Genomic DNA, 27,814 nt, shown 5'->3' with positions numbered 1-27,814 from the left:
GTGAAGACATGAAAAATTCACAAACTAAAATTGGAAACTCGTAAAAATGCAAATCGAGAAATTGCAAAATTTAAAAATGAAAATTAGACGAGTTGCTTATCGAAAAATTGAAGAAACAAAAAAACGGAAAACTGAAAAACTGCAAATCAAAAAACTGAGAAAACTAAAATTAAAAAAACAAAAAATTAGAAAACGAAACGAAAAATTGCAAATTGAAAAATTAAAGAATTAAAAAATTCAAGTCAAGAAAGCTACGGGAGTGTTATTTACGACACGGATTTTTACTTTACAGATATTATCAGAAACAAAAACCGAAAAACTAAAATTCGAAAAATCAAAAAATTCGAAAAAATCGAGAACAAAAAATTCCAAAATCGAAAACTAGAAATAGAAAATTGAAAAACTGCAAATCGAAGAATTGAAGAACCAAACAATTCAAATCGAAAAAGCTGTGGAAGTGTTATTTTTACTTTATAGAGGTTTTCAGAAACAAAAATCGCAAAAATTTTTTATAATTTTACTAAGAAGCGAGATTTGTTGAGCTGCAACACCATTCCTTCGACCATTTTTTTACTCTTTAAATGTGGCTGCCAGTTGCAACAATATAATAATATATGTAGTAATCCCTCCAATCATCTACGATTCCACAGAATTAATAAATACTCAAACAACCCTGCTATTTATTCACCGAAAAAACTAAAGTATAGTTTATCGGAAACAACCCAGCGGCACTAAACTCAGCTCGTTCGTTCGCTATCTGCAAAGCAAACATTTCAATTCCATCAATAAAGTCAACATCTTCGGTTCGAATTTTATGAATTAGATCCCCTGTCGCCGTAATCTAAACAGAAAAATAATTACCACCAACAGACAAAAACTTACTTCTTCCACGGCCCTGTAGCACGCGTCACAAATACGAACAACGTCCCAAACGTACAACAAAGCAACAAACACCAAATACGCAACCAAAAGCCAGTTCGTCTCACTCCCCTGAAGCTCGATGGCTATATAAAACGATAAAACGGTACAAACGATGAAAGTGTAACTAAACGAAAACAGCAAAACCACGCCAAAAATGTCATTGAAGAGTTCGACGAGTTTGGATAGGTGCTGGTGCCAACAGCAAATTTCGCCAAATATTACAACCACTTTCTTGGACTGTTGTTGACCGAGTTTGATAAGCCGACTATTCAAAAGCACGAATCGAAAATGTAGCACGAAAACCAACTCGGTTGTCAGTTGACAGACGACGAAATTGAAAATGACGAAAAAAGAACTCAGGAAAGAAGACGCAAGCGTGAGAAAAGTTACATCACGTCCAACGTTGTACACACTGAAAAAAATAACAAGGAAGAGGTGCTTGGCCAGCCAGAATTTTTGGATTTTTTTGCGATAGTTCTGATGTGAGGTTAATTTCGGTGACGAGAAATGAGCGTCAAATTCTTCTATTTTTACAATGAATTGGATCAACTTGTGGCAGGTCGTGGCGCTCAGTAACCAGGCGGAATTTACGTAAACAAGTGCGTAACAGTAGCCCAATGTTGTTGTACATTTTGTCAGCACTGAAATACCTGGTGCGATTAAAAATCTGTACAAGTAGTAGAGTGCGAATGTGGTAAATACAAGAGATCTACAAACATTTCCGAAGTACTTTAGTTTTGATGGTGTTAGGCCGTTTTGTGTGCGAGTGAATGTAACTAGACCAAGCAGTTGGCACTGGTTGAAAATAATTTTGAAAACGTCGCAGAACGTTCTAAGGTTATGTGTTTTCATGATGAGTGTGCACTTTTCATAAGTGTTACAATCAATAAATTGTATTGACTGAAAGTGTTGTCAAACGGGCGGTTTTAATATTACTCACAATAATTATGTCAACTTTTCAGTTTATAACGTTGATCTATATCTAATTATTGATCTGACAGTAAGTCCTCACTTATCTCTAAATTTTGTAATTTTTTGGAAACTTTAAAGTATTTCTACAATACGATTACAATAAGCACTCGAATTCTGATCACCCATATTCTATATATACTAGAGTAAGATAGCATTGTTAAGATCTAATGATATTTTTTTCACAAACTGAATTGCTCTTTGCCAAGAGTAGCCGACAGCTGTATTAAAATTATAATGTAGGTCGTAACACCCCCAATGATCTAAAAAACACCAATTTCTACACAAACTCAATTCCCCTTCAAACCTCTCACAGAAAAAACCAGAGTATAGTTAACCGGAAAAAACCCCGCAGCACTAAATTCCAACTCTTCGTTAGCTATTTGCAGCGAAAACATCTCTATTTCGTCAATCGTGTCGTGGTCTTCAGTTTCTATCCGATGAATAAGTTCCCCAGTTTTATGTACCTACAAAAAAAGCTATTTCACGAAACCACAAAAATGAACTCACCTCTTCTATCGTTGTATAACAAACATGACACACGAAAATCGAATCCACAATAAAATTTAAACTAGAACTAGCTGTATAAATCACCTCAGCCCAATTCATAACACTCCTTTGTAAAGCAATACTAGTGTAAAATAAGCAATGAACTATCACAACAAAGCTAACAGCAAACATGCTTAGCAAAACGACGCCGAAAACCTCGTTGAATAGCTTGACGCATTTGGACAGATGGTGGTGCAAGGTACAGATTTTGCACAGAGTGGTAAAAATTTTCTGAGGTTGCTTCGTATCAGTTGTTGCTATAGCCATAGTTGAAGACGCCACCAAAGTGTTAATTTGCTTGTTCAGAATGATAAAGCGAGTTTGTAACACCCAAACTAGTTCTATTGCTTGATAACACACAGCTGAGCTGAAAATCGTAAGAAAAAACGCTGACACCTCTCCCATTTTTTCGCCAAATTGCGACCTCTCCATACTCCAATGGTAGTAGATGTTGAGCAAAATAATTACAATGTAGCGCCCCACGAGATGACAAATTGTGCGTTTCTTGGTTTTGTTATAATCGATGATAACGCAAGTGGTTTGAAGTTGCACATCAAAACCGATAATTTTTTCTAGAAGCTTGATGTATTTTTTGGTTGTGATTATGTTGGAGAAGCAAACGGTGACGGCATAGAGTGCATTAGCCACTAGTATTATGTAGCTTGAGTACTTATAAACACTAGGTACATCAGTAACACCAGGAATTGTATATATACAAAAAGCGGCAAAAGCTAAGTATATACAAAGTACAGAAATGGTGTATAGCTTCCTCCACATAGAAGAGTAGAGTTTCTTTCCATTTGAAGCAAAAGTGACAAGTCCGATGATCTGACCGTGGAGTAAAACCAAACTAATCGTGGCAAGAAATCTCTGGAATAAATTTCGGCTCATTTTGTCTAGTAAGACGACTTAATAAGGGTTTCATGTACTGGGTGTGTTTTCATTATCGTAATTGTGTTATCATATACCGTCTGTAAATATTTGGGTAACATGAGCGAGCAATTATGCTAAATGCAAGCGTAAAGCAACTACAACACATACAGGATGTCGTTTTTAGTTCAAGTGACGTGAATTTTAACTGCCTCAATGATACTGAAGCAATAACAAATCGATGGTTTAATTTATTGAAGGAGCCTAATTAGACCGTCTATTTTTTACTACGTAATTATTGCTTTGTCTAACTTGTAATTACCACTTCTACAACGTCGTTTCGTGATTAATTACTTCAGTTAGGTTTCAATGGTCTTTGCCAATAGTAGCACTCAACTGTATTAAAATTATGATATACGTTGTAACACCTCCAATAATCTAAAAAACAACATCTTCTAACAAAATTCACACTTTCTTTCAAACCTCTCACAGAAAAAACCAAAGTGTAGTTAACCGGAAAAAAACCAGCTGCACTAAATTCCACTTCTTCGTTAGCTATTTGCAAAGAAAACATCTCGATTTCGTCGATCGTGTCGTGATCTTCGGTTTCGATTCTGTGGATAAGCTCTCCGGCTTTATCCGCCTGAAAAATCAAGCAATTTCAAAAAGCTACAAATTATGACCTTACCTCTTCTATGGTTGTATAACAAACGTGACACACGAAAATCGAATCAACAATGAAAGGTACACTGGCAGCAGCTGTACAAAACACCTCATCCCAATTGAGAACTGTCTTTTGTAAAGCAACACTAGTGTAGAACAAGCAAAGAACAATACAGATGAAGCTAACAGCAAACATTGCTAGCAAAATGACACCAAAAGCTTGATTGAAGAATCTGACGCATTTGGACAGGTGGTGGTGCAAGGTACAAACTTTGCACAAGATAGCGAAGTCCTTTTGTGTTTGTTTTGTATCGATTTTTGGTACAGTTATATTAGAAGAATCGACCAAGCTAGTGATTTGCTTGTTCAGAAGCATGAAGCGAGTTTTTAATATTGTCACTAATTCGGTTGCTTGGTAGCAGATAGCTGAGTTGAAAAATATGAGAAAAATAGCTGCTATTTCTGTAACTTTTTCGGGAAATTGGGACCTCGCCTGACTAAAATGGTAATAGACGCACAAGATGGTTACAAAAACGTATCGTCCCAGAAGATGAAACGCCACTCTTTTTCTGGCTTTGTTATAGTCGATGATAACACAGCTGGTTTGAAGTTGGACATCAAAATCTATCATCTTTCCTAGAAGCTTGATGTATGAGTCGCCGCCTAGAATGCTAGAAGACCAAACGGTGACAGCGTAGGCTGCGTTAGCCACCATTATTATGTAGCCTGTATTTTTGTAAATACTAGGTGCCCCAGTGATAGTCGGAATCACGTACATACAGAAACTCATAAAAGCCAAGTGGACTAAAATTAAAAAAACGCTATAGAGCTTTCTCCAGGCACACGACTGAAATTTCTTTTTGTCATAGGTGAAAGTGACAAGACCGACGATTTGGCCGTGGATTAAAAGCAAATTGACTGTGGAGAGAAATCGGCGAAAAAAATTCGTGCTCATTTTGTCTGCTCCGATGACTTAATGAGGAGTTCATTGCGCGAGAGTGTCTTCATTACGGTAATTGTGTTGTTATGTAAATATTTGGGCACAGTTAACGTTTTATTGTGGCACAAAACGGTCAATTATATTAACGACAAGTCGTAAATCAACCAAAAAAAAACTCAGAATAATGCAAACTAGGTAGACTTTTTCCATCAAAAAACTACCATACATCAATAGAAATTATTTCTTTCTACTCCGGAATAAAAATAAATCGAATTTCTCCCACTTTTTACATATATCGCAAAAACATCCTGCGCCATCCCTCATTTTGAAGACCCGATTTTTAGTCCGCTAACTACAGATGGAATCTCGTCCAATTTACGAGATTCCATACAAAATCAAACACTTTGAATGTGTTTTATCGTTTTTTCGGAGTTATTCAGGAGCGGCATCGAACCGGATCAAAGAGAAAATTAAATCATAGACTTTCGTAAAATTGTCACGGCTCAAAACGGCACCACTAAATTCCAACTCTTCGTTCGCTATTTGCAGAGAAAACATCTCGATTTCCGCAATGGTATCGTTATCTTCAGTTTCAATCCGATGAATAAGTTCCCCGGTTTTATCTACCTACAAAAAAAGCTGTTTCATGGAACCACAAAAAATTAACTTACCGCCTCTATCGTTGTATAACAAACATGACACACGAAAATCGAATCCACAATAAAATTTAAACTAGAAGTAGCTGTATAAATCACCTCAGCCCAATTCACAATACTCCTTTGTAAAGCAATACTAGTGTAAAATAAGCAATGAACTATCACGACAAAGCTAACAGCAAACATGTTTAGCAAAACGACGCCAAAAACCTCGTTGAATAGCTTGACGCATTTGGACAGATGGTGGTGCAAGGTACAGATTTTGCACAGAGTGGTAAAAATTTTCCGAGGTTGCTTCGTATCAGTTGTTGCTATAGGCATAGCTGAAGACGCCACCAAAGTGTTAATTTGCTTGTTCAGAATGATAAACCGAGTTTGTAACACCCAAACTAGTTCTATTGCTTGATAACACACAGCTGAGCTGAAAATCGTAAGAAAAAACGCTGACACTTCACCCATCTTTTCGCTAAATTCGGACCTCTCTATGCTCCAATGGTAGTAGACGTTGAGCAAAACAATCACAATGTAGCGTCCCAGGAGATGAAAAATTGTGCGTTTCTTGGTTCTGTTATTATCGATGATAACACAAGTGGTTTGAAGTTGCACATCAAAATCTATAATTTTTTGTAGAAGCTTGATGTATTTTTTGGTTGTGATTATGCTGGAGAAGCAAACGGTGACGGCATAGAGTGCATTAGCCACTTGTATTATGTAGCTTGAGTATTTATAAACACTAGGTACATCAGTAACTCCAGGAATTGTATATATACAAAAAGTGGCAAAAGCTAAGTATATACAAAGTACAGAAATAATGTATATCTTCCTCCACATAGAAGAGTAGAGTTTCTTTCCATTTGAAGCAAAAGTGACAAGTCCGATGATTTGACCGTGGAGTAAAACCAGACTAATCGTGGCAAGAAATCTCTGGAATAAATTTCGGCTCATTTTGTCTAGTGTGACGAATTAATAAGGGTTTCATGTACTGGGTGTGTTTTCATTATCGTAATTGTGTTGTCATATACCGCCTGTAAATATTTGGGTAACATGAGCGAGCAATTATGCTAAATGCAAGCGTAAAGCAACTACAACACATACAGGGTGTCGTTTTTGGTTCAAGTGACGTCAATTTTAACTGCCTCAATGATACTGAAGCAATAACAGATCGATGGTTTTATTTATTGAAGGGGTCTAATTAAATCGTCTATTTTTTACCACGTAACTATTGCTTTGTCTAACCTGTAATTACCACTTCTACGAGGTCGTTTCGTGATTAATTATTTCAGTTAAGTTTCAGTGGTCTTTGCCAATAGTAGCACTTAACTGTATTAAAATTATGATGTACGTTGTAACACCCCCAATAATCTAAAAACAACATCTTCTAACAAATTCACACTTTCTTTCAAACCTCTCACAGAAAAAACCAAAGTGTAGTTAACCGGAAAAAACCCAGCGGCACTAAATTCCACTTCTTCGTTAGCCATTTGCAAAGAAAACATCTCGATTTCGTCGATCGTGTCGTGATCTTCGGTTTCAATTCTGTGGATAAGCTCTCCGGCTTTATCCGCCTGAAAAATCAAGCAATTTCAAAAAGCTACAAATTCTGACCTTACCTCTTCTATGGTTGTATAACAAACGTGACACACGAAAATCGAATCAACGATGAAAGGTACGCTGGCAGCAGTTGTATAAAGCACCTCATCCCAATTGAGAACTGTCTTTTGTAAAGCAACACTAGTGTAGAACAAGCAAAGAACAATACTGATGAAGCTAACAGCAAACATTGCTAGCAAAATAACACCAAAAGCTTGATTGAAGAATCTGACGCATTTGGACAGGTGGTGGTGCAAGGTACAAACTTTGCACAAGATAGCGAAGTCCTTTTGGGTTTGTTTTGTACCGTTTTTTGGTACAGTTGTAGTAGAAGAATCGACCAAGCTAGTGATTTGCTTGTTCAGAAGCATGAAGCGAGTTTTTAATATTGTCACTAATTCGGTTGCTTGGTAGCAGATAGCTGAGTTGAAAAATATGAGAAAAATAGCTGCTACTTCTGCAACTTTTTGGGCTAATTGGGACCTCGCCTGACTAAAATGGTAATAGACACACAAGAGGGTTACAAAAACGTATCGTCCTAGAAGATGAAACGCCACTCTTTTTCTGGCTTTGTTATAGTCGATGATAACACAACTGGTTTGAAGTTGGACATCAAAGTCTATCATTTTTCCTAGAAGCTTGATGTATGAGTCGCTGCCTAGAATGCTAGAAGACCAAACGGTGACCGCATAGGCTGCGTTAGCCACCATTATTATGTAGCCTGTATTTTTGTAAATACTATTCGCCCCAGTGATAGTCGGAATCACGTACATACAGAAACTCATAAAAGCCAAGTGGACTAAAATTAAAAAAACGCTATAGAGCTTTCTCCAAGCACACGACTGAAATTTCTTTTTGTCATAGGTGAAAGTGACAAGACCGACGATTTGGCCGTGGATTAAAAGCAAATTCACTGTGGACAGAAATCGGCGAAAAAAATGTGTACTCATTTTGTCTGCTCCGATGACTTAATGAGGAGTTTATTGCGTGAGAGTGTCTTCATTACGGTAATTGTGTTGTTATGTAAATATTTGGGCACAGTTAACGTTTTATTGTGGTACAAAACAGTCAATTATGTTAACGACAAGTCGTAAATCAACCAAAAAAAAACTCGGAATACTGCAAACTAGGTAGCCTTTTTCCATCAAAAAACTAGCATACATCAATAGACATTATTTTTTTCTACTCCGGAATAAAAATAAATCGAATTTCTCCCACTTTTTACATATATCGCGGAAAACATCCTATGCCATCCCTCATTTTAAATACCCGATTTTTAGTCCGCTAACTACAGATGGAATCTCGACCATTTTACGAGCTTTTCCATACAAAATCAAACACTTTGAATGCGTTTTATCGTTTTTTCGGAGTTATTCAGGAGCCGCATCGAACCGGGTCAAAGAGATCATTAAATTATAGACTTTCGTAAAATTGTCACGGCTGAAAACGGCACCACTAAATTCCAACTCTTCATTCGCTATTTGCAGAGAAAACATCTCTACTTCGTCAATGGTGTCGTGATCTTCAGTTTCAACCCGATGAATAAGTTCCCCGGTTTTATTTACCTACAAAAAAAGCTGTTTCACGAAACCACAAAAAATTAACTTGCCTCCTCTATCGTTGTATAACAAACATGACACACGAAAATCGAATCAACAATGAAACTTAAACTAGAATTATCTGCATAAATAACCTCAGCCCAATTCATAACACTCCTTTGTAAAGCAATACTAGTGTAAAATAAGCAATGAACTATCACGACAAAGCTAACAGCAAACATGCTTAGCAAAACGACGCCGAAAACTTCGTTGAATAGCTTGACGCATTTGCACAGATGGTGGTGCAAGGTACAGATTTTGCACAAAGTGGTAAAAATTTTCTGAGGTTGCTTCGTATCAGTTGTTGCTATAGCCATAGTTGAAGATGCCACCAAAGTGTTAATTTGCTTGTTCAGAATGATAAAGCGAGTTTGTAACACCCAAACTAGTTCTATCGCTTGATAACACACAGCTGAGCTGAAAATCGTAAGAAAAAACGCTGACACTTCACCCATTTTTTCGCCAAATTGGGACCTCTCCATGCTCCAATGGTAGTAGATGTTGAGCAAAATAATCACAATGTAGCGCTCCAGAAGATGACAAATTGTGCGTTTCTTGGTTTTGTTATAATCGATGATAACACAAGTGGTTTGAAGTTGCACATCAAAGTCTATAATTTTTTTTTGAAGCTTGTATTTTTTGGTTATGATTATGCTGGAGAAGCACACGGTGACGGCATAGAGTGCATTACCCACTAGTATTATGTAACTTGAGTACTTATAAACACTAGGTACATCAGTAACACCAAGAATTGTATATATACAAAAAACGGAAAAAGCTAAGTATATACAAAGTACAGAAATAGTGTATAGCTTCCTCCACATAGAAGAGTAGAGTTTCTTTCCATTTGAAGCAAAAATGACAAGTCCTATGATCTGACCGTGGAGTAAAACCAGACTAATCGTAGCAAGAAATCTCTGGAATAAATTTCGGCTCATTTTGTCTAGTGTGACGAATTAATAAGGGTTTCATGTACTGGGTGTGTTTTCATTATCGTAATTGTGTTGTCATATACCGCCTGTAAATATCTGGGTAACATGAGCGAGCAATTATGCGAAATGCAAGCGTAAAGCAACTACAACTCATACAGGGTGTTGTTTTTACTTCAAGTGACGTGAATTTTAACTGCCTCAATGATCCTGAAGCAATAACAGATCGATGGTTTAATTTATTGAAGGGGTCTAATTAAATCGTCTATTTTTTATCACGTAATTACTGTTTTGTCTAACCTGTAATTACCACTTCTTCGAACTCGTTTGGTGATTAATTACTTCAGTTAGGTTTCAGTGGTCTTTGCCAATAGTAGCACTCAACTGTATTAAAATTATTATGTACGTTGTAACACCTCCAATAATCTAAAAAGCAACATCTTCTAACAAATTCACACTTTCTTTCAAACCTCTCACAGAAAAAACCAAAGTGTAGTTAACCGGAAAAAACCCAGCGGCACTAAATTCGACTTCTTCGTTAGCCATTTGCAAAGAAAACATCTCGATTTCGTCGATCGTGTCGTGATCTTCGGTTTCAATTCTGTGGATAAGCTCTCCAGCTTTATCCGCCTGAAAAATCAAGCAATTTCAAAAAGCTACAAATTACGACCTTACCTCTTCTATGGTTGTATAACAAACGTGACACACGAAAATCGAATCAACGATGAAAGGTACGCTGGCAGCAGCTGTATAAAACACCTCATCCCAATTGAGAACCGTCATTTGTAAAGCAACACTAGTGTAGAACAAGCAAAGAACAATACAGTTAAAGCTAGCAGCAAACATTGCTAGCAAAATGACACCAAAAGCCTGATTGAAGCGCCGGACGCATTTGGACAAATGGTGGTGCAAGGTACAAACTTTACACAAAATAGCGAAGTCCTTCTGGATTTGCTGAGGATCGACTTTTGGTACAGTTGTAGTAGAAGATTCGACCAAAGTGGTGATTTGCTTGTTCAAAAGCACGAAGCGAGTTTTTAGAGTCGCCACTAGCTCCGTTGCTTGATAGCAGACAGCTGAGTTCAAAACAATCAGAAAAATAAATGCTATTTCTGTTATTTTTTCGGCAAATTGGGGCCTCGCCCGACTGAAGTGGTAGTAGACGCACAAGACAGTCATAAAAACATACCGTCCCAGAAGGTGTAACGCTCCCTTTTTTTTGGCTTTGTTATAGTCGATGATAACACAACTGGTTTGAAGTTGGACATCAAAATCGATAATCTTTGCTAGAAGCTTGATGTATGAGTCGCTGCCTAGAATGCTAGAAACCCAAATGGTGACAGCATAGGTAGTGTTAGCCACCATTATTAAGTACCCTGTGTTTTTGTAAATACTAGGCACTCCAGTGATAGTCGGAATCACGTACATACAGAAACCCCCAAAACCCAACTTGACAAAAATTAAAAAAACACTATAGAGCTTTCTCCAAGCACACGACTGAAATTTCTTTCTGTCGTGGGTGAAAGTGACAAGACCCACGATTTGGCCGTGGATTAAAAGCAAATTGACTGTACCGAGAAATCGGCGAAAAAAATTCGTGCTCATTTTGTCTGCTCCGATGACTTAATAAAGAGTTCATTGCGTGAGAGTGTCTTCATTACGGTAATTGTGTTGTTAGGTAAATATTTGGGCGCATTTAACGTTTTATTGTGGTACAAAACAGTCAATTATGTTAACGACAAGTCGTAAATCAACCACGAAAAAAACCTCCGAATGGTGCTAGCTAGGTAACGCGACGAGTTTTCCCATCAAAAAACTACCATATATCAATCGAAATAATTTCTTTCTGCTCCGGAATAAAAATAAATCGAATTCCACTTTTTATATCGCGGAAAACATCCTGCGCCATCCCTCATTTTAAAGACCCGATTTTTAGTCCGCTAACTACAGATGGAATCTCGACCAATTTACGAGCTTTTCCATACAAAATCAAACACTTTGAATGCGTTTTATCGTTTATCGGAGTTATTCAGAGGAGGCATCGAATCGGATTAAAGAGATCATTAAATCATAGATTTTCGTAAAATTGTCACGGCTGAAAACTACCTTGGAAGACGCTCCAAGGCGTCGTAAAGTATTATGAAATACAGTGTACTGAGAATGGGAAACGTTAGCTCTTCCAACTTAAGACGTTAACTTCTTTATTACTCTTGCGAGTTTCCAATAAGACGTCAGCCGAAGATGATTATGTTCAAAGATTGGCACTTTGCCGTTCGATTTCAGTGCATTGCGGAAATTGAGCCGTGAGTATTGCAACTGTCTTTGAGGGAGATGAGAATGTAATTTTCTTGGAAGATATGGGCATTACGGATCGGAAGTCGTGTGTATTTGTTTCCGCGGAGTAAATAGAACGGTGTCAGCTGCAGTACGGAAATGCACCGACGATTTACGACCAAGACGTTTTATGCTGCAGTTTTCGATTGATTTGCTCCCTATTCAATAAAAAAGTGCAACTTAATACCGAATTTCGAAGCAGCCGGTTCGCTAGTTTGACGTAATTATCCGCCACAATACTCCCCGACTGACTTACCCAAGAACATCCCCTCAACTTTTACACTTTATTGATCCCTCAACACAGCTAGTCGCAATAATATCAAATTATCTCCCCTAATTCCGTAACTCCTTTCTATGACTGACACCACTCCACTGACAAGCATCTCAGCCGACCCCATTATCCGCTACTCCCTCAGTGTAGCCGACAATTGTATTAATATTATAATATACGTAGTGACTCCTCCAATAATCTGCAATTACAACCCCCATTAACATCCCGCTTCCAATTAGATCTGACATTTCATCGCCGCGTCACGCATCACTCTGTGGTCATCCGGCATGACGCAAAATTTGTAATCCAATTCGACCGCGAAATGCCAGACCTAAACCGAACCCAAATCGCATACCGAAAACACCAGAGTGTAATTTATGGGGAAAAATCCAGCCGCGTTGAACTCGACCTGCTCGTTGGCGATCTGCAGCGAGAACATCTCGATCTCGTCGATGAGGTCGTGCTCCTCGGTCTCTATTTTGTGGATGAGCTCGCCGGATTTGCTCGCCTACAACAAATCGAAGTCATAAAAATCAAGACCAACATTTACGTTGCACACTCTATTCTCATTTAAAATAAAATTGATATTGAGCTAGAGCTTACTTCTTGTATGGTGGAGTAGCACACGTCACACATATACACGGTGTCTATAACAAAGCTGACGCAGGTCATGAGCATGTAGAACACATCCAACCACTTTATGCCTCCGGGCCTCTGCAGTTCGCCGCTCGTGAAGAACAGGGCCAGAACTATGACGATGAAGCTGACTCCGAACATGAAGAGGAGCACTACACCGAAGATTTCGTTGAAGATTTTGATGAGTTTGGACAGGTGGTGGTGCAAGGTACAAATTGTGTTCAAAGCCATCAATGGAGGTTTCTTTTTCAAAATAACGTTAATATTGGAGGAGTAGTGTCTGATCAAGACGTCCAGACTTTTATTCAGGACTTTGAACCTGTCGCGCAACATCAATATTAACTCGCCTGCTTGATGGCACATTACTGAATTCATTACGAGCAGGACGTAAGCGCAAGATTCAGTCAGGATTATTACAACGGTTTTAGTCGCAAAGTCCATGAAGAGAAAATAACTTATATAAAACGTCAGAAACACGAATCGTCCCACCATGTGTACCAAAATTCGTTTCTGGGTTTTGTGGTATCTGGCGCTTTCTAGTTGGACTTTGTCGTCAAAAATCACCACTTTTTGTAAAAAGTCGCCGATTTTCTCGCCGTTGAAGAAGCTAGTAAGCCAGATGGTGCTGACGTAGAGGGAACAACAGCTCAGGATTATTATATTAGATATTTTTGGAATAGTGTCTTTCTCGACTTGACCTCTGAAGTGTGCGTATATTACATACCCAGTGAGCGATAAATATATCAAAATGAGAGCGACGATCCACAATTTTTGTCGTTTCGACGACCGAAAATGCTGATTTGTGCAAGTGAAAGAAACGAGACCAAAAATCTGGCTCTGGATTAAAATGCGTTTATGATAGTTGAAGAATTTTTGGAAGGTTTTCACGTTTGGTTTGGTTCGGTCGAACATTTTGACCCTCGAACGTTGACTAAACGTCTGAATCGATAATAGTTGAGTAAACGCACTATAGAAAATTATGTGTATCATACTTGATTAAACATTGTGTCTCATTAAAAATTAATTTCTGACCAATTTACTAATGTAGTTTAATTTTTGAATGGACAAAAATAACACTCTAAAAACCTGTACATATATTTCCCCTTCAAGCGCACACCTCAACCGCCCCTTGAAACTTCTCCACCCTCCACATTATCTCCATTCAACAAACATTTCTATGCTTAATAACACCTGAAATTAATAAAGTTCTTATTAATTTTCCTAATGACATCCCCAAGTTTACACCCCAAAACTTTCGGCCGCTCCCACTAAACCTTGAACCGAACACACCTGTAAACACCCTCTCGCTCCCCAGCCGCGTCAAACCCTTCCACGAAATTTAAAATATTCAGTTATTGGAGACGTGAATTTTTGATTTTTTAAACTAGGGTTCAACTGACTTTGACTATTTAATTGTGGTTGCGGCACCAATCGTACAAACCGATGTAGACGCCACTGGTTTTCGCTCCGCTGATTCTATTCCGCGGAAGTCGAGTGTTCATAAAACATACCCATTGCCGAAGTTTCTTCAAATATCTGTCAAATAAATTTATAAGCCGCAGATCTTGGAAAAGTTTGGCTTATTTTAAAGACCGTTGTTGAGCGTTTTTATTGTTGTTGTTCAGGAAAACGTCCATCACGCTAGACAACAGACACATGTCAGGATTCGTTACGAAGCGTTAAAACTATAAAATAAGACGTATACGAGACTATCAAACCATAATGAAAATGCCGGCGAGGCTTTTATGGATGTTTTATTGTTGCAGAGACCGCCATGGGAGTTGAAGTCAACGCGATGAAGGACTCGAACTCGGAATATGTCCGGGCTGTTTACGGGTGAGTTTCTCGAGCTTTCATGGAGCTTTTATAAAGATGAAGCTGTTAGTTTTAGTGGGGGCGTGGTAGAAGGAAGTTTTCAAATTACTCGGATTGTTGTATTTTCTTTTAAAAGGTTTCCAAATTTTTAAAAAATTATTTGCAAGCGTTTTGGGAGAATTATGAGCTGAATGTCAAAATGATTTGAACTTCCTCTTTTACCCGGATCCGACTTTTGGCACCCGCCCTCACAAATCAAATTCGCCACCGCTACTTTCCGCCCGCCCACCCTTCCTTCCACCCCATTAAAAAAGTGCAAATTTACTCTCCACCCCTAACGCGATTATGCTTTGAAGCCTTCACAGGTACGCGAAATTCATGCATGCTAATCATCCGATGTGTTCCAGGATACTAGACATAATGCTGTACCGCATGTTCCACCCCTATCTGCATCCAGATTTCATATTCAAGCTATCATCCAGAGGCCGCCAGCAGAAGAAGTACCTGTCAATTCTGCATGGCTTCACCAGAAAGGTATATCATCCGTTCGGCAATCCGGGGTTGCGAACACGCGTCGGGGATTATTATTAATCCATCCGCCATCAAATGGGGTGACTTCAGACGGCTCAAATGAGCATTACACCCGCTCGATACATTTGGGGCTGGCGAACGCGAAATTAATTTGAGGTCATCGTTTCCCGGATTATTAATACCATTCCTGATTAATCGTCCCGGATGATGCCAGCAGATTGTTACGATTCGGGTCTTCCGAGAACTTGATCCGGTTAAAAACGCATTGTTCCGGGCCGAATTTGCAAAATTGCTGACGACCACGCCACTTTCGATCATCACACGAAAACACCCGCAAAATTAAGTTCGAGACGCGGTCGTTTTTAACAGGCGCTTTTGTAAAACCGGTTCTAGCGGGAGCAATTTGTGCAAATCCTACAACAAACGCTGAAAGATCGTCGAAACGTAAAAACATCACAAAGGATTATTTCAGCGAGATGTTGTATCTGAAATTGAATTTTTTTAATTGGCTCTTTGCGAAATTGATTTGTTTCAGTCATATGGAGAACGAACGAGGCGCTTCAGTGAAAAACAAAATTATATTTTTGCTGTTTGAAGTTTGGTTTTTAATAAAATGAAACGACTGGGGAAAATTCTATAAATGCTCTCTATTCGTTTTTATTTTACGTTTTTGTTGTCGGCGTGTTATGGAACGCGAACTCTGCTATTTGTAGCTAGTTAGAGGCTTGCTCGACAATTCCTTTGTGTTTTCCTATTACGGTATTGCCACTTAATCAAATGAAACTTGCGGGAGTTTTTCAACACCGACACTTGTTTCCGAGATCATTTATCATTGGAGAACCTTTCTCCAACTTCAGTTAACTTCGACTTTCTTCTAAAATTGAATCGTTCAATTTGCTGATAAAATTGCTGGGATAAAATTTGCTTGTTGCATGTCCGCGCCTGAATATTCCACGAGGTTCTACAATAATTACCCGCTTTATACTACAACATCATCCCAAGCTTTTTGTCTCTTCTCCCGAGGGAACACACCGAACTCCCTAAACTTGTATCCTCAATATTGAAACCCAATTTCAACAACTTTTGAAATTCCGGGTCAAACTGAAACGTACAGAACTTGTCGAACTTTTTTATGTTTGTTCGCTTATTTTAAAGTCGCCCAAGTGGGTTAATGCGCTGGAACAAGTCTCCGAAGTAATTGTAGTTGGCTACAGCACGACACACAGTACAGTACATAAAGTTTTTTCGTTCTTCTAGGGGATTTTTTTCCGACACAACTTTATATTGGCGTACTTTTAATCACTCGTGTCTCCTTTACTGTTTGATATTTTCAACTTCCATTTTTCTCTGAATGAGAGTTCGTTCATTGCTCTCCCAAGACCTAATTATTTATTCATTCTATTCCAGCGTCTTCCGAATCTGCGCACAAATGCAGACGCTCTATGATAATTTACTTTTTCCATAAATAAATTATGTATTTGAATGTCAAAATACAGAACCATCTCATAAATGTAAACTCATAAATACATTACGTATTTAAATTATCCGAATTTGGAACACCCGGTTTAATTACCCCCTCCTTTGTTGAAACACATCGGCATGAGCAGTCGTTCCCTGGAACGGCAATACCAACCGTCAAACTAAATTCACGGAGAAATTAATCCCAAAAACGCTTTCTTCCTGGAAACCAAAGGCATTTACCCCAATCGTTCGTTCTCCGACGTAATCCCGCAAAAAATTCCCAAGCAATTTGCAAGGATAATTGCCATTTAAATATTTACTCGTGTTCTCGAAGGTGATACAAGAAAGAAAAGAGAAACTAACAAGTGGGGAAAACGTCATGCAGGAACTGAGCGAAGAGGACAAATTGTTGGGGAAAAAGAAGCGTCTGGCCTTCCTCGACCTCCTGCTCCAGGCAAACGAAAAAAGCGAGAACAGACTGGCCGACGAGGAGCTCCGGGAGGAAGTCGACACCTTCATGTTCGCCGTAAGTACACACTGAATCGGTGGAGCGCAGCGAGCTAAAATATGTAATTCTGCAAACATATAAAAGATCGTTGATGTATTGTAACAAACATGTAGGACCGAGTGCTGACCCCTGAGCGCTTCGCGCACTACACGTTAATTACATGAAGTAATTTAGGTTATCATTACCATAAAAACACCGTACGTTTTGTACAAAATACGATAAACACATTTATGTTGTAAACCCGCAACTTTATAGCCCTTCGGTGGTCGAATCTACCCCACGTGATAATATTTACCCCGCAAACTTCTACACCCAACCCCTTTCATTCACAACCCAATTAATCAGAACAATTTTATCTTCAAACTTCCCCAACGCAACCAAAAAACGCCCTCTCCAAACTTCGGTCCATTGTCTTGCGGAAAAATCTGCTTTCGCGCAATGAAAAACTAATAATAATTTCACGATGACGTCACGACTTGTCTGGTGGGGCAATTTTCCCGAATAATGGGGTGTAGTGGGGGGCGATTGCTCATTCGGTAGTCGGACATGCATTTCGGTCGATTTGAGAGAACTTCGCACAATACAAGTGGTAACACAATGGGCACAGATAGATCTTATAATGTCTATAAATTACCCCGGCCAGGTCGGACCGGCAACTTTGTTCATTAATTATCGGTTCGGATTTCGAACGGGCAAATCCCGATCTTCATAATAACGATATTATTGGAAGGGTGGCGGCACGGATTTGACTGGGGTTGATTTTTATGGCGGCTGAGCGTTTAATTAAGTGAGGCGGTCGGGAGGCCGGAACGATATTTTTTATTATTAAATAAACGGGAAAAGCGTTTTACAAAGTTGTACATGTCTGTATAATAATACACTGGACGAAAATTAAAACAATGACCACTTATGACACTCCTAAGTGTGAAAAATCAGTAGTATGTAAAAGCATATGTTCTAACTCACATTCAGAAAATGATGCAAATTATTCAATTTTCACCCCGATTTCAAGTTTTTTAACGTAAAAAACCATAAAATCAATGAAATATTCCATAAATTTTACACTTTTTTTATGTTGTCATTTTTTTTCCCAAAAAAAAAATATTATGGAATGTACAATAGTTTTCAAGACAGTTATGAAAAAGTTTATTTCCAACTTGTTTTTTTCAACTCATATATATGATTCTGAGATAAAAGTCAGTTTATTACCAACTAAATGGATTATTGTAAATTATGTAAAACAAAAACTAAATCTACAGGAGAACCAAAATTTGATAAAAAAAGAAAACTGTGGCGAAGAATATCAACCTGCAGAATTTGTAAATCAGTGAAAAATAATATTTCCAAATCACCTGAGGAAATTGAAATTTTAGAATTATTCAAACCATTTAGAAAAAGATTTACTACACGACATTTTATTCAAAAAGGAATAGATGATACTTTTCAAGCTGATTTTTATTCCTTTTACAGGCCAAAGGGAAAATTAGAAGATCATGCATATAATTTAAGAACTCAACATAAATCAGTTGATAACGATTATAAAAAATTATTAAGGCAAAATAATAATTATAAATATATTTTAGTTGTTATTGATACTTTTTCGAAATATGTTTGGGCAGTTCCACTAAAAACAAAAACCGGATTAGAAGTGGCAGATGGTTTTAAAACTATATTTGAAAAATCAAAAAGATTTCCAAAAAAATTACATGTTGATAAAGGAAAAGAATTCTATAACAAAGACGTAAAACAATTATTAGATAAAAACAGTATTCAAATATATAGTACCGGCACTGAAAATAAAGCATCAATATTGAACGATTTAATCGAACTCTTGGAAACAAATTGAAAATTATTATTTATCAAAACAAACCATGGATAATTGAATTACCTAAAATAATTAAAAAGTATAATAATAGTTATCATAGAACAATTAAAATGAAGCCAACTGATGTAAATAAAAATAATGAAAAAAATTTACTAAGTACTGTATACAATTATAAAACTACTACTAAAAAAACAAAATTTGAAATTGGCGACAGAGTTAGATTATCTATGCTTGTTGATACGTTTCGCAATAAATTAAAAACTAATTCGACAAAAGAAATATATAAGATTCATGATGTTTTTATAGGAGATCAAATTTGGTATAAGGTTGAGACATCTGATTCCAACGAAAAAATTAAAAAAGGAATTTATGAAGAAGAACTTCAATTATCTTTATTGTAGTATCCATAAGGTACAGTATTTATTTTATCTATGACATATCTTTTATCATCATATGGAGATAGAGCTATTTTATTTGTTTTAACTGTATATAATTTTAACCCATTTGACATAATATTATATACCTCTTCGTATGTTTCTTTTGTATTAAGTAAACAGTCTTTATACATTTCAAATCTCATTTTCTCAATATTTTGTCGTTTAATTCCTTTACATACTTTCTTTTCTTTCATTTCTGTTATGAATGATTTATTTTCTTTATTATATTTTGTTTGCATTTCATCATATTTGAAAGCATACATTTTGGATCTTAATCCCACATACTCTCGTAACGGTATTCCTAAAAACTCATCTTTAAACAATCCGGGAACCTTTTTATTTTGTTTTGGCATCCAATCCATTTTATAGTCTGAAGTATCAAACCAATTAATATCATTTTCTATATCTTTATATATATCATCGGTTTCAATATGAACAAGAAATGAATCAGTATCAGTCATTAATAACTTAATTTTGTTTTTGAAAGCATTATTGTAATACCTCCTTTGTTGTTTATATTGTCCTTAATTTTCTTTTCTTGAGCTTCTGTAAGTTGTATATAATGCATTTATTTATGTAAAAAAAATCATCATAAATCTTTTTGGTGTAGTGTTTGTTTTGTCTAAATATTGAAATAAAATTTGCATCGTTTCTAATTACTTGTAAATCAAGTTTAGAGTAACACTGTGTTAAATAAATACAAGAAATATTTTTGTGTCGACCCATTGTAAAATAACTTTTAATTTTATCTTGGTTTTCAAATAAACAATAATCAAATACCACTAAACTATTTAGTTCACAATTTTCTAAATCAATCATATCATCATAACAATTATATAAAAATAGAAAATTCTTATATATACCAAACTCTTCTACAAAATATTTATAAATCGGTTGTTATAATGTTTTTGTAAAAATATAGATGTGGTCAAATTTAATACAATCTAATGTTATAAAATTATACAATAATGTAGTCTTTCCGCTACCACTAGAACCAATAATTAACCATCTTAAAGGAACAGGAAACATAGACGTATACTTTGGCTTAGTATCAAAAGGGGCAGGCTTAATTTTTATCGGCTTTTGTCCGAATCTTTTCATCATTTAAATGAGCAATTTTATTCTGAAACACGGTAGACTTTATTTAGAACATCATATTCATTTAGATAGGAATCGCAGTTACAAGATAGCATTAACACATTTATCTTATAAAGCTAAAAATTTAAGAGAACCTGGTAGAATTGATTTTGGTATTTCAAAACCACAAACAACTACAATATCTTTTAAATATATTAAAAATGATATTCCAAAACTAACATCAGATTTTGTAATTTATTTTTATAAAGATCAGAATAAGCTTAATTATAAATAGGAAATAAGATACCCAATGAAAAAAGATACGTTAATAACGTCAGTATTTCCAGAGATAAATCAATTAATAAATCAAAATCCAGAGTTTTCCAAATTACCTAAAACTCCAAAACTAAATAAATTTGATATATCTTATAAAAACAGTAAGTTCGTGATTAATTCACCTGTTTTGTTTTCACTTGAAGAAAATACAAGACAATTATTAGAATTTGATGATGATATTGATTTTCTGAATTCTATGGGATCAAAGTGCTCGCGTATTTTAGAAACGATTGAAAAAGAACTTCAAATATCTAGTACTTCTCTAGATGATTTAGATAATAAGGTAAACGTCGACAAAACATTTGTCAACATTACTAGACATAGTGAAAGCAAGTTCAAATTAGACTTAAAAAATAAAACTATTTATTCACCACTACAATTTAAATTTGATGAACATACATGTAAATATTTAGGTTTTAAAAACGAGTATATGGAAGAAAATATAAATCACAAATTTGAAATTAAAAAGACGTGGATAGACATTTTCACCGGTAATTATAATTTAAAAGAATTAAATAATGTTATAGCAAAAAAAAAATTAAAGAACGAAAATATGATTTCAAGTTTCAGATATATGTTAATACTGATTTTAAAATATTTATTCAGTCAGATATACCTTTTAAACTTGATAAACATTTATGTATGTTATTAGGGTTCAAATACTCTGGTAACTTTTTTAGAGAAAAAACTGAATTTGCTACTAAGAGAAATTTGTTAGGTAAAAACATTTATCATATACAATGTAACATTGCTGGTAAAAGCTTTGAATCGCATGATAATAGGCAAAGGCACGTAGAAGAAAATTTATTACAAGTCTTTCAAAATGAACTATCGGGTGAAAATTTATTCCGGTCAAATAATTTGTTATACGTTCCTGTTGATACAAGTTTAAATAAAATTCAAGAAATAAAAGTTTTCATTACTGACATGTATGGGGAAGAAGCGTACGAAATATATGATGTTACTGCTTATTTGCATATTGTCTCTTCTAGTTTGTAATTTTTTAATTTATTAAATGAATTCGTATTGTGTCAAATGTAAAAGAAAAACGGGTAATATTAATCCGCGCGTTGTTCTTACAAAAAATAATAAGAAACGAATGGTTTCGAAATGTCAAGAATGTGGAATGACAAAAAGTCAATTTATTAAGAATTAGGTATATACCAAAATCAACAAAATTTTAAGAATATTTTCATATGTTTTTTCATTTCCTTATGAGGTAATTTTATTAATAAAGTAACAGTAATTTTTCTTAAATTCGAGTAGAGTGGACTAGACTACATCCACGAATTTAAAATTCTTCATCTTCCGTCAGATTAAAATTAATTTCTTCACCATGGGTATGATATTTTTCACCATCAGCACTCAACGTGTTTACAATTTGTTCGGTTTCTAGTATCGTGTACTCATTATTGTTTTTTTTCTATAAATATATTAAATTTAATTTTCTTCTGATTAGATAACATTTTAAAATTTTCCGAATCTACCTCGATTTCTGTTACGGGTTCTTCATTTGGCATCATATGAGTTGAAAAAAACAAGTTGGAAATAAACTTTTTCATAACTGTCTTGAAAACTGGTGTACATTCCATATTTTTTTTGGGAAAAAAAAATGACAACATAAAAAAGGTGTAAAATTTATGGAATATTTCATTGATTTTATGGTTTTTTACGTTAAAAAACTTGAAATCGGGGTGAAAATTGAATAATTTGCATCATTTTCTGAATGTGAGTTAGAACATATGCTTTTACATAGTACTAAAATCTTCTTGGGTTAGGCACAGATCCGATGAGATTAAGGACAGCTTTGTTTAAGTCATCGTTCCACTTTTTCGTCCGATTCTCTCCTCTTCTGATCGAAATTATGCAAGTGCGGCAGCCGCAGAATATTTGGCGAAAGCCCTCCGGCACTTTCCGGAACCGCCCGGATCGATAAAGTTTAACAAAGTTTGTAAATTGAGGTTGGGCTGGTATATAGAAAATTAAATTGTAAGCAGATATAGGTGCTTAAATGCAAAAACTAGAGGCGGTCCCGGATTATTATGTCCCGTTATAAAACATCTTCCGGCAATTTCGGCTCGAATTTAATGTTAAAGTCCCATTTGGGATTGTTTCATAAAGTCGATTTCTATCATTCCCATCGGCCATTCTCCCCAGACGAATATTTTCGGCTCTTCTTTTAATACACCCCGGTCTGCATTTAGTGCCATTGACCGTAATAAAGCCGCCTGATGCCGGTAATTCTGATAACGATAAGGTCCAGTTGTTCGTTGTTTATAAAGTTTTTATTTTCCTAACCGAACGGGCGGAATTACCGGACGATGGGTAATTTGACTTGCTGGAGGGTCGGAGAGGCCTGCCGAGAATATTTCAAAAGCAAGGTATTCAGAAACCGGGGCGCCACTTTGAGGCTAAAAACAACGGGGTTTGCAGAATTTTATTGGCGCGAAATTAGTAAGTGTCCATCCATTTCCCGGCGAAATCCTTTGTGTCTTCGGTCGGTTTTTCGTGCGGAATCGACTCGTCGCGATTGATGTCGATATAAATTGAGCTTTGAGCCGTTTTTGCGGACCTTCATATACTGCGTTCTGACTGCTTTAAATTTCCTTTATGTAAAGCGATTGATGGGGTGGTTTTATTTCGTCGGAGCGGATAAAAGTTTCCTATATTTTCCTGGCTTGCAGTTGCATCCACCAACGTCGATTACTCTTGTGAACGTCGAGCACCGACAGAAACGGATTTGCTCCCAGATTGATAAGGGCCGGAAAGCAGGCAAAAACGCGGATTCGGTCGGACACGAGTTCTTTGGAAAAATTTAACGAGATTCTTGTTATGTGCTTTTCATATATTATACGGATACATTTTTGCCCAGAGGGAGATTAATCACGGAAAACCTTGGCACGTGACGGCTGGGAAGGAAACGGGGGCGGCGCATCGCATTTAAAAACTGTTTACGCGATTAGGGAAATCGTCACGCTACACTAAAATTCCACAATCGGAACACCGAAACCTGAAGTCGCTCAATGAACTTCAGTAAAAATCCCCGAACCTGCATTCGTCCGCAACCCTTTGAAGCGTCCCCATTTTCCGTCCGCTGCCCCCAATTATCCCCTTTTACAAAAACCACATACAGAAACAGATTACAGAAAAACTTTGTTTATGATGTGTACAAATGTTCCCGGCTCTGTCAGACCGGACACAAAAACTCCCCTTCCGATTAGTTCCATCGTTCGAACTTGGCGAAAAAAACTTTTCCTCCTTTATGAAAACTGTTGGCAGAATTACATATTTTTTCGTCACATCAGCCCTCGTGGCCGGAAAACTTATTTATTACTTTTCGTCGTATGTTTCAGGGTCACGACACGTCCACGGTCACCGTGAGCTGGACGCTGCTCACGCTGTCGAACCACCCCGAGTACCAGGTAATAAATATTGATGCGGGAAATGAATTGGAGGCGAAGTAAATAAATCGTGCGGCGTTATAACAAATGACGAGTGCTGTTTCGAATCGGGAATTTCCGATCGGGCCTGCCAGAAGATGACGAAAAGAATAACGCTAGGTGGCGCCGAGTCATTTCCTGTCGTGCCGGATATTTACCGGGACGTGATGTAACTGTCAAATCAGGTGTGAGATTGGCGAGGAGATTTGCGAGGGCGGGGGCACCCCGGAGTTCGCCGGTGTCGGTAACCCCGTGATAATTAAAGCACCTGTACAAGCAGACTTCTCCGCAGATGTAGTTTGCTTAAATTAGCACATACTTAATCATCAGTGTGCTCTGCTGAATTCGTTTCTGTCTGTCTGTCTGTCTGTGCAGGAATTGACGACGTCATCTTGCAATTTATTAATCCGTGTTAAATTTTTATACGAGATATCGAAATTTTTGGAAAAAATCAAAATTATAGATACAACAATTTTTCCAATTTTCGATTTTTCAGCTGTTCGATGTTTCTATTTTTCAACTTTCGATTTCTCATTCTCTCAATGTTTCAGTTTTGAGACTTTTCACATTTTATTCTTCATTTTTCAATGTTTCGATATTTCAATGTTGAGATTCTTCAATTTTACTATCTTTCAGTTTCTATTTTTTTTGCAATTTTTTAATTCTTCTAATTTTTCAAATTTTCAATTTTTGAGGTTTCTAGATTTTCGATTTTTCGATTTCTCAATGTCTCGATATCTCGACATTTCGACGATTCGACTCTTCAACTTCTCGATTTTCCCATTTATGGATTACTCGGCTTTTTAGTGTTTTCGATTTCTGGATTTTTATTTGTTAGTTTTTCAATTCAATTTATCGATTTTTTAAATTTTCGATTTTTCGATGTTTCAATTTTAGGGTTTTTTCAATTTTTGATTCTTCAATTTTTCTTCGATTTTGTAGGATTTTTCAATAAGTATTTCGATTCTACAAGATTTCGATTTTTCGATGTCTGGATGTCTCGATCGATCGATTTTTGATTATTCGGTTTTTCCATTTTTCGATTTTTTACTTTTTGACTTTTCGATTTTTCAATTTTAGATTTTTCAGTTTTTTGATGTTTCGATTTCTCGATATTTTGATTTTTCGACTTTTTGATTGTAGATTTTTGGATTTTTAAAATATTTGAATTTTTAATTTTTCAATTTTTCAGTTTTTAAATTTACCAATTTATCGAGATTGCGATGCCTCCATTTTTTAACTTTCGATTTCTCATTCCTTCAATGTTTCTGATTCGGGATTTTTCAGTTTTTTAATTTTTCATTTTTTAATTTTTCAATTTTTCTGAGATTTTTCAAATCTTCGATTTCTCGTTTTTTTTCTGTGATGTTTTAATTCTTCAATTTTTCTATTTTTCAACTTTTGGCGTTTCTGAATTTTCAATTTTTCGATTTTTCAGTGTCTCAATTAATCGATTTTTCGACTTCTTGATTTTTCCAATTCTCGATTTGTCGACTTTTCAGTGTTCCGATTTCTCGATTTCTGAATTTTTCTATTTTCGGTATTTCAATTCAATTTTTCAATTTTTAAATTTTTCGATTTTTTTTATGTCGCGACTTCGTGATTTTTCAATTACTCGATCTCTCGAATTTTCAGTTTTTTGATGTTTCGATTTCTGGATCTTTCAATTTTTTGATTTCTCGGTTTTAGAATTTTTGGTTTTCAATTTTTCGATTTTTAAAATTTCAAATTTGTTGGTTTTTCAATTTTTCGAATTTTAAAATTTTTGATTTTTCAATTTTGCAAGTTTTCAGTTTATAAATTTTTTGATTTTTGAGTTTTTCAGTGCTTCGATTTTGAGTTTTTAATTTTTTTGATTCTTCAATTTTTCTTCGAATGTTCAAAATTTCTATATTTCAATTTTGGGATTTTTCAGTATTTCCATTTTTCAATTTTTCGACTTCTCGACTTTTCGATGTTTAAATTTCCCAATTTTTTGTCATTTCAGTTTTAGAATTTTTCAATTTCTCCATATTGCAGGTTTTCGGTTCTTAAATTTTCCGATTTTTCCATTTTCCAATGTTTTACATTTTGGATGTTCTCATTTCCCAATTTGTTGACTTTTTAAGATCTAGATTTGTCGACTTCTCGTTTTCACGATTTTTCAATTTTGCAATTGCAATGAAATTTTTCAATTCTTCCATTTTTTAAATTTTCCATTTTTCGTTGTTTCAGTTTTGGGTTTTTCTCAATTTTTCGATTCTTTATTTTTTCAAGATTTTGATTTTTCAATTTTGGGACTTTTCAGTATTTCGATTCTTCAATTTTTCGATTTTTAATTTTTCTCATCATTTTACTTTTTCGATTTTGCAATTTTTCGATTTCTAAATTGTAGATTTTTCATTTTTAAATTTTTCAATTTTCTATGTCGCGATTTCGTGATTTTTCAATTTTTCGATTATTCTAATTTTCGATATCCTAATTTTTCAATTTTTGAAATTATAGATTTTTCGATTTCTCGAATTTTCAGTTTTTTAATGTTTAGGTTACTCGATTTTTCGATTTTTTGACTTCTCAATATTAGTTTTTGGATTTATAAATTTTTCGAATTTTAAAGTTTTTAAATTTTACGTTATTCAGTTTTTAAATTTTTCAGTTTTTCAGTTTTTCGATTTTCTTGATTTCTTGATTTATCAGTTTATTGATGGTTCAATTTATCAATCTTCCGATTTTTCGACTTCTCTGTTTTAGACTTTTTAGGTTTTTCAATTTTACAATTTTTAAAATTTTCAATTTTTCGATTTCCTAATTTTTCCTTATTTCAGTTTTGGAATTCTTCAATTCCTCGATATTTCAGTTTGTCGATTCTTCAGTTTTCCGCTTTGTCAATGTTTCGATTTTTTAAATGTTGAATTTTTCGATTTCTCGGTTTTTCGATTTTTCAACGTTTCAACCTTGCAATTATTTGATTTTCCCATATCTCGATTTTTGCGTTTTTCAGTACAATTTTTGGATTTTTTACTTTAAATTTTCGGTTTTTCGACTATGATTTTTTTACTTTTCAATTTTTTGATTTTTCAGCTTTTCAATTGCCAGTTTTTCGATGTTTCATTTGTGGGTTTTATTCAATTTTTTGATCCTTCAATTTTTCTTCGATTTTTCAAGTTTTTGATATTCCAGTTTCGGGATTTTTCAATATTGCAATTCTTCAGTTTTTCGACTTTTCGACTTTCCGAAGTTTCGAGTTCACAGTTTTCGTCATTTCGGTTTTGGAATTTTTCATTTTCTTGATTTTCAGGTTGTCGATTCTTCAATTTTCCAATTTGTTTAAAATTTGGATTTTGTCATTTTTCGATTTCACGACATTTTAAAGTCTCTATTTCCCGACTTTTCGATTTCACGATTTTCCAATTTTGCAAATCAATTTTTTGATTTTCCAGTTTTTCGATTTTTTAAATTTTCGTATTTTCGATCCCGAT

The 27,814-nt window shown here is 35.5% G+C and overlaps 4 protein-coding genes across 4 annotated transcripts in view; 1 reads left to right on the top strand and 3 right to left on the bottom strand.

Annotated features, from left to right (window-relative positions):
• LOC135125970 (cytochrome P450 4C1-like) overlaps nt 1–27,814 on the top strand; it is a 121,230-nt gene that overhangs the window by 59,607 nt on the left and 33,809 nt on the right. The window contains exons 7-10 of the mRNA XM_064051756.1: nt 14,693–14,762; nt 15,149–15,275; nt 17,068–17,259; nt 24,270–24,338. Of these exons, the coding sequence (XP_063907826.1) occupies nt 14,693–14,762; nt 15,149–15,275; nt 17,068–17,259; nt 24,270–24,338 (458 nt within the window). The remainder of the gene's footprint in view (nt 1–14,692; nt 14,763–15,148; nt 15,276–17,067; nt 17,260–24,269; nt 24,339–27,814) is intronic.
• Nucleotides 5,345–6,513, bottom strand: LOC135126413 (uncharacterized). Its single transcript, XM_064052463.1, has 2 exons — nt 5,580–6,513; nt 5,345–5,535 (listed from the first exon to the last, which is right to left on the bottom strand). Exons 1-2 carry the CDS (start codon nt 6,511–6,513, stop codon nt 5,345–5,347), a joined length of 1,125 nt encoding a protein of 374 aa, XP_063908533.1.
• LOC135126412 (putative gustatory receptor 28b) lies at nt 10,040–11,050 on the bottom strand. The gene is made up of 3 exons (XM_064052462.1): nt 10,361–11,050; nt 10,163–10,315; nt 10,040–10,111 (listed from the first exon to the last, which is right to left on the bottom strand). Exons 1-3 carry the CDS (start codon nt 11,048–11,050, stop codon nt 10,040–10,042), a joined length of 915 nt encoding a protein of 304 aa, XP_063908532.1.
• Nucleotides 12,424–13,930, bottom strand: LOC135126126 (putative gustatory receptor 28b). Its single transcript, XM_064051948.1, has 4 exons — nt 13,919–13,930; nt 12,894–13,865; nt 12,646–12,798; nt 12,424–12,489 (listed from the first exon to the last, which is right to left on the bottom strand). The coding sequence occupies exons 1-4, from the start codon at nt 13,928–13,930 to the stop codon at nt 12,424–12,426; spliced, it is 1,203 nt and encodes a 400-aa protein (XP_063908018.1).

This window comes from Zophobas morio, unplaced genomic scaffold (genome assembly GCF_036711695.1).
Source record: "Zophobas morio isolate AGI-343-1 ecotype UQ-CSIRO unplaced genomic scaffold, CSIRO_AGI_Zmor_V1 ptg000010l, whole genome shotgun sequence".
NCBI lineage: Eukaryota > Metazoa > Arthropoda > Insecta > Coleoptera > Tenebrionidae > Zophobas > Zophobas morio.
This window is presented reverse-complemented; position numbering and strand designations above follow the sequence as displayed.